The sequence below is a fragment of the Ammospiza caudacuta genome, chromosome 5, assembly GCF_027887145.1.
Source record: "Ammospiza caudacuta isolate bAmmCau1 chromosome 5, bAmmCau1.pri, whole genome shotgun sequence".
NCBI lineage: Eukaryota > Metazoa > Chordata > Aves > Passeriformes > Passerellidae > Ammospiza > Ammospiza caudacuta.
The window spans coordinates 410160-421331 of record NC_080597.1 but is presented as its reverse complement, the minus strand read 5'-3'; the positions used below and the strand labels follow the sequence as shown (position 1 = coordinate 421331).

Below are 11172 nucleotides of genomic sequence, written 5' to 3'. Positions count from 1 at the left end.
CATGGGCTGGAGTCTGGTGGCAGCACATCCTTCAGCTGCAGTCAGAGAGAGATTTTCCCTTTGAAGATAAGACACATGGGGCTTTTGTAGAAACACAGTGTGCCCCACGTCGTGCAGCTGTTAGCACAATTTAAAATAAAACCAGTAAAAGGCAGAGAAAGGCAAAGCATCTCGTGTGGGCCACCAAGAATTCCTGCAAATGCTAAAGCCCAGCCCATCGCTTTTCATTCGGCAGTTAAATTGCTGGTGAATCCTCTCTGCGAGGCTCTGAGCCAGAGCAACCTCTGAGGGTGTGGATGTGTGAGTGTGAGCATTCAGTGTCCTAACGTGGCCAGGCACAGGAGTTACGAAACTTCACAGTAAAGTCTCAGTGCGTCAGTGCTGGTTCTTAGGTTTGCTGGTTTGGTTTGCTTTTGTTCCTGTCCGTGGCCCTGCAGTTTTGTTTCCATTTATGAGTGCAGGAAGAGGGGGAGAGGTTGGGAAGCACTGCAGGAGCCCCCCAGGCTGCTGGAGGAGCCGAGCAGTTGCTGTGACAGGTGGAGCAGCGCAGTGCTGAGCGAGATTCCCGGGACACCGAAGGGAAGGGAAGGGAAGCCTTTGTGCCTGGGGCAGCTGCGGTTACAGGGGCCCCTTCAGTGCACTGTGGCAGCAGCCAGAAGTTTGACTTATTTCTTGAAAGGACTGGAGAAATGATTAACCACAGTTGGTGACGTCAGAGTTGATCTGATTAAAGGTTTGTTTTCTTGCTGGCAGAGGTGTGCTCCGTAGAGACCGGTTCTCTCTTCTTTCTTTTTGAAGTTTGTTTTTTGCCCAGCAGCCGGAGGGAACCGCTCGCACTGCACCGCTGCCCCAGCCACGTGTGTGTGCGTGTGAACAGGATGGCGTGTGCGTAGCTGCCACACGCACACACACCTCTGACCATGAGGACTCTTCGCAGGTTGAAGTTCATGAGTTCGCCCAGCCTCAGTGACCTGGGCAAGAGAGAGCAGGCAGCCTTGGACGAGCGGGGAACGCAGCAGCGCCGGGCCTGCTCCAACGCCGCCTGGAACAGGTAAGGGCACGCGTGGGCTGGCTCCGGCAGGGGACTGGAGTGCGAGGGGCTGCTCCGAGGGCTGCCCGGCTCCGGCAGGGGACTGGAGTGCGAGGGGCTGCTCCGAGGGCTGCCCGGCTCCGGCAGGGGATTGGAGTGCGAGGGGCTGCTCCGAGGGCTGCCCGGCTCCGGCAGGGGACTGGAGTGCGAGGGGCTGCTCCCTGGGCTGCCCGGCTCCGGCAGGGGATTGGAGTGCGAGGGGCTGCTCCCTGGGCTGCCCGGCTCCGGCAGGGGACTGGAGTGCGAGGGGCTGCTCCGAGGGCTGCCCGGCTCCGGCAGGGGATTGGAGTGCGAGGGGCTGCTCCCTGGGCTGCCCGGCTCCGGCAGGGGACTGGAGTGCGAGGGGCTGCTCCGAGGGCTGCCCGGCTCCGGCAGGGGATTGGAGTGCGAGGGGCTGCTCCCTGGGCTGCCCGGCTCCGGCAGGGGACTGGAGTGCGAGGGGCTGCTCCCTGGGCTGCCCGGCTCCGGCAGGGGACTGGAGTGCGAGGGGCTGCTCCCTGGGCTGCCCGGCTCCGGCAGGGGGATTGGAGTGCGAGGGGCTGCTCCGAGGGCTGCCCGGCTCCGGGAGGGGGATTGGAGTGCGAGGGCCTGCTCCCTGGGCTGCCCGGCTCCGGCAGGGGATTGGAGTGCAGGGGGCTGCTCCCTGGGCTGCTCCCTGGGCTGCAGGCTGGCTGCCTGCTCAGATAAACACAGGAGTGCCTTTTTCCCCGTGCTCTTAATCTTTCTCTAAAGGCTTATAACAAACAGGGGTCCCTGCCTTCCCTTCAGCCTTTGTGACAACAACTTGTTTCATAGGGTCCAGCTACAAACATACCTTTGTGTCTATCTAGACATTCTCATTCAAAGTTTATTTGGCTTAGGTTTTTTTTTTTTTTAAGTTACATACTTTTTATCTGCATATCTATGGCTGTCGCTGGTAGTTGATACACTTAGGACAAAGTCTGCTAAGTTTACTCGTGCTGGTACAAATAGATCTGTGCATGTGTGTATGTACACACATGCGAGCAGCTGCACTTTGGACGGGGAAAATAAGCCCTGGTTGTTTACTTTATTGTGTTTATACATTTTAATCCTGTGGCTGTTTTACAAGAAAACCTATGCAAACATATTGTGAATGTATCAATCATTCAGCTATTCGGAAAGTCCATTTTGGCAACAATCTTAAAAGATGAATCATTAGGAATTAAATTATTAGGTGATTTTTGAAAATGAAATGTCACCTCCGGGATCATGGCGTGGAAAGTGTCATCTGTAGTATTTTATAAGTGTAAGGTGGTTCAACTGTAGGAAGAAAAATACCAGTGAACTACAGACAAATTTGCTAAAATTCTGAGAAAAATAAAATATATTAAATAGCATATCTTCTGTCCTTCTCACCACTTGATTTGTGGTTTCATGTCTGTATTAAGAATTAGGTGTTTAATGCCAACAGTGCACTAAACTCTGAAACTGTGCTGGTCACAAAAGAGACTGATTTTCCTCTCAAATATAATGCTGTTTGTATGACCCTGAGTTGTAGCTGATGTGCAGATGGATGGTGGTGGTAATTCAAGGATAGATTGGGCCATCCTGAGTTGTGCCAGCTGGGACTTTATTTGGCCAGTAGCCCTAGGGGAGGCAGCAGGGAGTAAGAGACTCCTGGGAGGGGATCAGGGTGGCAGAACAGAGTCCCCAGAGCCTTTTTGCGATGGTGTGCTGACAGCTTTTGCTGGCAGAGCTTGGTTTTTCCAGGCTTTGCATGTGGGGAGGGAGCTGTGGAGGCCGCTGTGAATGGAGAGCAGGTCAGGCACCCAGCTTGCTGGGAGGCACAGAGTTCCAGGCCTGGGCCTGCTGACACTCAAACTAGAGGATTTCCCTAGGTGGAATGCGTTTGCTAGCAAGAGGAGTTTTTAACTTTTAATTTTCACAGGACAGCTCTTGCAGGCATGAGCGGGGTCACTGCACGGGCAAAGGGAAGGCCCTTGGTTTCTTGTTTAACAGGGCAAGGCTTTCTTCCGAGTGAAAGAGTGAGGGTAATTCTTCTTTCAGGCTCAGAAAGACTTGTGTCATCTGTTGCTGTTAAGAAACTCAGATATTCTACAGACTGAAAAACTGGGTCTTTGTCCTGAGGAAGGCCAGGTCTTAAATGACACTGAATTAGATAGATTAGGAAATGATCTACTGTACCTTCTGCCTATAACCAGTGCATGTCCGTCTTGATAAATATAGCAGGGTCAAGTCTTGAGGGAACCTGTGTTCATCTCTCCTGGGGAGACTGATGTTCCTGGACATCTGAAGTTTGACTCACCAGAAATCTGGTTTGGCTTTTTTAAATCTTGGGCTGTGGAATTTCTTTTCTTTTTCTGCTGCAAAATTGAAACAATCCAACGTGGGACAGTTTGCATACTTTGGTTTACAGAAGTATTTTTCCTTCCCAATGAAATGATTGCTTGTGTTGTTTCATTCTGTGTAAGTATAACAGCCTGCTGATCAGGGAAGGCAAGCTGCACCAGCAGAGCTCTCCCTTCTCTCCAGGGCTGGCTGTTCTATATTAACATGCCTGCTGTGTTCTTGCCTGGTGTTAGCAGCTGTGCCTGGGTGTGGCACGTGTGTATCTGCTGTTCAAAGAGCCTTTGATCGAGTCTGAGAGAGCTGAGGTCGGGAGAGTGGAGGTGCAGCATGCAGCAGGTTCGGCCCCACACGAACAGATCCTGTGCTGAAAGGCAGATCTGGAGGCAGAGCAAGGATGCTGCCCTGGCCATGCAGGGACTGGGAAGCTGAGGTGCTGCTCGTGGGGTCTGTCCTGTGCAGCACAGCAGCTCTGTCCCTGCTGCTCGTGGGGTCTGTCTCTCACAGCACAGCAGCTCTGTCCCTGCTGCTCGTGGGGTCTGTCCTGTGCAGCACAGCAGCTCTGTCCCTGCTGCTCGTGGGGTCTGTCTCTCACAGCACAGCAGCTCTGTCCCTGCTGCTCATGGGGTCTGTCCTGTGCAGCACAGCAGCTCTGTCCCTGTGGGTGTTTTCAGAGGGGGGCATGCATGGCTGCCCTTCTGCACTCGCTGTGTGGCCACCATGGTCCAGTGGTGTCCCCTCCCCTGCCTCTGCCCCCTTCACACCAGTCCCAGCTCAGGCTGAATTCTCATACCTGAGGATTATTTCTGCATTTGCACACCAGGGCAGGACAGCGTGAAGGAGCCAGATTCAGCCTGCTGGGGGAGCAAGGAAGGTCACTTTGTCCCTGAGTGCTTTTCTTCACGTCTGAACTACAATGCAGTGATGCTTCTCAGTACTGTAACACCAAAGGGCAATTGGTGCCAAGCTGCTGCCTGCTGTTAGGCAAACGAGACTTTGTATCATGGCTTTTCAGAGCCTGCTTTCCCGTGGACCCTGGATCTGTGCAGCAAACACTGACGGTGCAGTTCACTAGCAGCCAATGGCAACATAGCGGAACAATTTACTGAATTACAGCTCACACAATTTGCACTGCACTAAAATAGTTCAGATTTTTTTCACTAGCCCTGTCTTCAGTTCTTGTTCTCCCCCTCAGCCCCATTTCTGCTTCAGGGAAGAAATGAAGGCTGAATGCTGACTGAACCAATTGGGCTGAGAAACGCAGGGTTTAATCCTGGGCTCACACACCAGGGGCCCACTGAGGCCGGATAAATCCACGGCAGGGTGTTCATTCTGACTGAGCCAGCACACGCTGCCTTGTGCTCTGGGAAAGCCTCTAGCCAAAGGCTCTCAGATCCTCTTGGATGTAAGAAAATATGGGAAATTCACAGAGACATGAAGGCATAGGAGATAGCAAAGGAAAGGTGAAGAAAACAGGTAAGTTTCTTGTGACATCAGTGAGATCAGCAGTAAATCCCAGGGGATGTACCATACCTGGAAGGATTTTATGGCCCGGGCTGATTTTTTCACAGGGTTGTAAAAAGCACAACAACTTCCTGTAAAATAACTTTTACAGCCATAAAAACCATATTTCGTCTCATCATTTAAGATTAATGTTTTTTCAGATCACAGGAAGACTTTTCCAGTGGAGAAAATATTCCAGATCAGCATGTTTTTCTCTTTCTTCCATTATTCAGTTTTTATTTAGAAATATTTTAAAATATTTCTGCCTCCCTGAGGATAATCTTTTTTTCCCCCGACCCTTTATTTGAAGCCCTGTGTGGAGTGTTTGGCACACTGTGTGCATGGAGGGCAGACAGAAATCTCACTGTGGGGTGGGAGGGAGAGCAGGGCTGGTGAAGGAGACTTCAAGAAGGTTTTGATGCAAGTATATCAGGTTAATTATTGTTAATTAGCTGTTCGTGTAACTGTGAAGAGGAAATTTGCCCTAACTAATGGTAGTCCCTTTTGAAAGCAAAAATGTTGTCTTTAACTGCCTGGTAGTCAGAGGGTGTGATTATTCACACAGCATTGTTTTTTCTCCTGGACTTCACCTGGAGCTCTGGGAAGGGCAGAATCTGCAAGCACTGCATAAAAAATCACGGTGGTATTTTCCCTGTGCTGTTTGCACACAAAGGCTGTGGCTGCTGTAGAGAACTGAAATGATCTCTGTGATGTGTGATATGGAGTATCAACATTGGCCAGTGCTGCTGCTTTGCCAGGAAATGCCCAGCTGGGAGGGCCATGGCCATGGCTGAGACACACACAAGATCAGGACTTAAAGAGCTTGCAAGCCCAGCTTTGGAGTAATTCCTCATCTCTGGCCAGACTGAGTCTGACCTGCAGAAAACTGCTTTAATCCCAATAGTTTTTCCTTCTTGGCTTCCAGATGTCAGTGAAAGAACAGCTCTGGGTGGTACTGGAGGGAGCCAGCCTCCCACCCCAGAGGTGTCTGGATGGACAAAGAGCAGCTCAGGAGAAATGTCTGTTTTGGTGGTAATGATGGACAAACAGCAGCTCAGGAGAAATGTCTGTTTTGGTGGTGATGAGCTCTGGAGGCAGCAGCCTATAATTGATAATACTGTGTAAATATCAGAATAATCCGCCCTGCCCACCTGGACCCTGTTGGGCTGGCTGGGGGTGCCATCAGCAAGCACCCAGCTCTGTGCTTCAGGGATCTGCACCTTCCAGTTCCCTTCATGGTGAAGCCAGTGGTGGGGAAGGTCTGCTGTGTGTGCTGGAGCTGCCATTCCCCACGTGTTGGTCAGCTGGAGCCACCCCGTCCTCTGGAGTTCAGTCCAATGTGCAATGAGCTGTCTTTTGGATGAGATGAAGTTTCTCAGGCTGCTGAGTTGGTTTTTGTGGCTGCGAGGGCTGCCTTGGGTGTTGGCAGTTTCCTTTGGCAATCTGTAGTGGGATAGATAAGTGCAGTACATTGCTGGAGCCATCTGACATTTTGTTACTCTAAAGGCAACCCCCAAAAAAGGTCTCTCCAGTTTCCACCTCCTGATTTCCCCTCCTCCAGCAAGCCTGCTCTGTGAGGTTTTGGGCTCTATTGGACTCTGTTTTGTTTCCTGCAGCGCCATGTTCCTGTGCACACACCCTTACACACCCTTACACACACAGCAGGCACTCACAGCAATATTAGTGCATGAGGGCACTCATTATTAATTAACCCATTTAACACCATTATCTGTTGGACTCTCTTTGTTTCCTGCGGTGCCGTGTGCCTGTGCACACACACACACACACACACACACACACACACACCAGGCACACAGGAGGTGCTCACAGCTATATTAGTGCTCGAGGGCACCCATTATTAACTCATTAACACCATTATTGTTGGACTCTGTTTCCTGCAGTGCCGTGTGCCTGTGCACACACACACACACACACCAGGCACACAGGAGGTGCTCACAGCTATATTAGTGCTCGAGGGCACCCATTATTAACTCATTAACACCATTATCTGTTGGACTCTGTTTCCTGCAGTGCCGTGTGCCTGTGCACACACACACACAAAGCAAGTACACAGGAGACGCTCACAGCAATATTAGTGCACGAGGGCACCCATTATTAACTTCCATGTTGTAAAAGAGTTAGAGAAGAGAGTTTACAGGCATTTTCCATTCAGGTTAACTACTGCAGTATAAGTTTCATTGTGTACATCACTGCCTTAAGCCTCAGTGAAAGCTGGTTGCAGGCACAGGTTAAGCCATCCACCCACCTCAAGCATCTTGCAGGACTGCTGTGTGTGAGCAGCAGCTCAGATTTTCATTACACCAAAAGGTTGAACTATTCCGACCAAACCTTTTAAAGCAATCACTTGTTATAGAAACCTCTTGATTTAATCAGGGTCTAGGTCTGTTTTATTTCACTAGTTTAAGGTAACTAGGAAGATTTAAGCAAACTTTTCATTATCCTTGCACAAACTGAGGCCACAGCAGCATCCCACATAACCTGCAGGCTGGGGGTGTATCCTGCACCTTCCATACCAGCACTGCTGTCTGTGATGAGAAGGAAAGGCAGGTGGTCAGATAATGAGACCAGGGCTTGTTTTCCAGACAAGGATCTTGTCCCTCACTACAAGGGACATCAGGGCAGATTGAAAGTTCACTGTTAGGATGTTTTATGTAGATGCTGTTCTGCTATACAGACAATAAGTTAAATGCTCACAACCTCTCCCTTTTAATTCTGGTTAAAATAGCTTGCTCTCTCTTATTTCTTTGAGGAATAATGATGGACCTCTTAAGCTGGGGAGAGAAGACCTCTCTCTCATTTAGAAAGGGATGCCAGAGGGAAAGACAGGGAGCACGTTGCCTTTTAGGAGAGATATTGAGTCATTCTTCCCTGCAGAAGTCTGGCAGGCAACATTGCAGAGTTCATTTCTGAATCAGAAGAGTGTGTAAGGACTGCTTGTTTCATTCACTGCATTGATCTTATTTCCCATATTACTCATAATGTTAAAATACCCACGTCACTTCACTGTGTACCAGAGACATTTATCTGCTGATTTTCAGGTAATTGTAAATTGAGTGTGTCTGTGTGAGCCAGCCAAAATAATCTGGGTTAGATCGTGGATGTTATCTGTGCTTGTGGGTGTAGGGGGAAGGAGGGACTGCTGTGGCACAGTCGTGTGTGAGGCCCTGGAAACATCTTCAGAGGAACAAAAGAGAGAAGAGGACAGTGGTTGTTATTTCTGGCTATGTCTTATTTCCCCACAGCTGTTCAGACCCTTCACTGCCACTTGCAGTTTCCTTCCTCCTCAGGTGAAAGGTGAAGGTGGCTGAGCTTTTCTCATAGTACATCTCTTTGGGGTTGTGTGCCTGGGGACGGCTAGGGAGCTGTCCTAGCATGGGCCTGGGGAAGGTTAACGTGGGCACTGGCATTGCCAAGGGAATCCCTGCTGCTGCCTGGCACAGCTCCTGCAGGGACAGCCCCTTGCAGTGGGAGTACTTGAAAATAAATACTTGCAGTACTTAAAAATACTGGCCTAAGTTTTTGAAATTGCTGATTTCAGATGTGCAGCTGTTGAAGCCACTGAGCTGGAACAGATCAAAAGGAGCTGATTTTCAAAGTTGTTATCTATTCTCTAGGCAGTAATTTCCTTTTAGGCATCTGGGATAGGGGGAGTACCAGAAGTCATCTATGACTTTTAAAAGGACCTGAAGTGTGTAGACAGAAATGCTGGGATAATTGTGGAGGTGTTACCTTCTCAAATCATGCTGGGCACTAATGACTCTTCATGTCCTCTTTCAGCATCCACAATGGAGTGATAGCAGTGTTCCAGCGCAAGGGTCTGCCAGACCATGAGCTCTACAACCTCAATGAAGGAGTCAGGTAAGAGCCTGGGGCTGCAGGGCCTTCTCAGCCAGTGCTCAGTGTGCCAGCCCAGGCACCTACAGCTGCTGCAGAGGGTTCAGGTTTGTCCCAGTGCCAGTTGTGCCCAGCACAGTCACAGCTGCTGCTGCTGCAGAGGGTTCAGGTTTGTCCCACTGCCAGTTTGTCTGCAACAGATTAACTGTAGGCCAGTGAGATGTATGATGGGAACTTTCTTCCCTTTAAAAAAAAGTGAAATTTCTACCATTTGAGTTACTTAAGTTACAGTTGAAAAGAAAATATACCAAGATATAAGCTGATATCTGGATTTACAACACTTCACATTTTACTACTTTTTCAGCACTTATTATTATTTACCCAACCCTCTCACTGGCAAGGGCAAAGCAGCAGACTTCCTTATGGAAATTTGTCCAATGCTTTATAAAAGAAATGGTGGGAAAGAATCTGCACTTACAAAAGACAGCTTATTATATTCCCTAGCTGTCTCCAGATATGATCCTCAGTTATTCCCTTTCCCTTACTGCTTATTGCTGCTCTGGCTGGGCACTGGAGGCAGACACTCCAGTATATTCCCCAGAATACACAGATATTCTGGCTTCATCTGTCTCTGTCTGATTCCCAGTCTGGTTCCTTTCATTGTGGAAATATCTTCAGAAAAGTCCAGCCAGATGATACTGGTCCTGTGTTTGCTCTTCTTGAAATGAAAATAAACTCACTCTTCAGTTATTTCGTACATGGCTGGTGAGAAAATGACATACAAGGAGTAGCTTTTCTAGGTTGTCTGTCAGCCAGCATGATCCATCAATCAGGTTGAGTTACTTGCTGGAATAATGGTTAATCAGTGTTATTATTGTAAGTGCCTTTAGGATTGTTCAGCTTTATCTGACTGACAAAAAAGGTACTTCTGGACTGAGATTGCTTGGCCCAGTGCATTTCCCTTAATGTGCTCATCTGCTGCTGAGGGACAGAAGAGAAAAAAATTTCTGCTGATTTGTCAGACAAATATAATCTGGTATGAACCAACAAACAGACAGAAATGTGCCCAAATTTTGCTTTAATTTACTTGGCTATAAACCCTGCACCACAGTGATGCTTGGTGACATTGTTGAGTTGAATTTATTGCAGCATCTCATTTGGCTGATCATGCAAGCTGACTAGAAATGCATGGAAAGCATGATTCTTTTCTTGCTCTTTTTAATACAGGCAATTACTGAAAACAGAGCTGGGATCATTTTTCACTGAGTATCTACAGGTAGGCCTGTGTTTTCTTTATTTAAAGACAACTCTGTTTTATGCTACTGAGAACAATAATTTTACCCACTCTAAACGATGACCTGGAGACCCTTGAAAGCATTCAGAGATGTCCAGTGACTCCTCTGTGGTTTTGAAATGAACGGATTAACGAGATTGGGATTTTGTATACACACGGATAGTTAGACAGGGAAAGCCCACCCTACCACGGTGTTTCTGTAGGTCACTGCTGTCTTTCTTTTGGTTTCAGACCTTGGTTTTTAGCTTAAAATTGAAGTCCTTGAGTAAACCAGGGAAGCTCATTGCAATAGAGTTACTAGGAAAGACTTTTGGAAGTCAGTACCACTGTCTGTTGAAGCAATATTATTTCTGCTTCTCTAAGTACATGTTTTGTAGGTCAGGCATTTGAAGTTCGAGAAGCACTTTGTACTGCACAAAATACATCCTTTGTCCTAATAACAGCAGGTGATTATAGCAGAATTTCACAAGGGTCCCAAGTGAGTTAAATAAGATGGACACAGCAAGAGCTCTTTGATTAATTTTTAAAATAAAAGACCCCCTTCACTGTCTAAAGTTAAGAATGAACAAAATGTGAAATATGATGGCTGTAGGGAAGTACAGGATTGAGTAAATGTAGTGTGTTCTTTATTTACAGAATCAGCTGCTCACAAAAGGCATGGTGATCCTAAGGGACAAGATCTGGTTTTATGAAGGTAACTTGGATTTTAGCATGGCTATGTGTGTCACAGGTGTTTTAGCAAATGCATTCTGAAGACACTGGCATGCTCTTCATCTCTGTTCCTGGCACTGTGGATCAGCATGTCTCAGTCCATCCCTCAATCCATGCTCTCCCTCTCTTCCTGGCACTGTGGGTCAGCATGTCCCAGTCCATTCCTCAGTCCATCCCTCAATCCATGCTGTGCACTCTGTTCCTGGCACTGTGGTTTACCGTGTCTCAGTCCATTCCTCAATCCATTCTCTCCACTCTGTTCCTGCAGGTCAGCATGTCCCAGTCCATTCCTCAATCCATTCTCTCCACTCTGTTCCTGCAGGTCAGCATGTCCCAGTCCATTCCTCAGTCCATCCCTCAATCCATGCTCTCCCTCTCTTCCTGGCACTGC

General features: G+C 48.4%; 1 protein-coding gene across 1 annotated transcript in view; it reads left to right on the top strand.

Moving 5' to 3' along the window:
- The first annotated feature begins 883 nt into the window (after positions 1-883).
- The window catches only part of PRR5 (proline rich 5), a 31504-nt gene continuing 21215 nt past the window's right edge, over positions 884-11172 (top strand). Inside the window, exons 1-4 of the mRNA XM_058805633.1 lie at positions 884-1051; positions 8720-8800; positions 10004-10052; positions 10707-10764. Coding sequence (XP_058661616.1) covers positions 921-1051; positions 8720-8800; positions 10004-10052; positions 10707-10764 — 319 coding nt within the window. The 5' untranslated portion in view covers positions 884-920. The remainder of the gene's footprint in view (positions 1052-8719; positions 8801-10003; positions 10053-10706; positions 10765-11172) is intronic.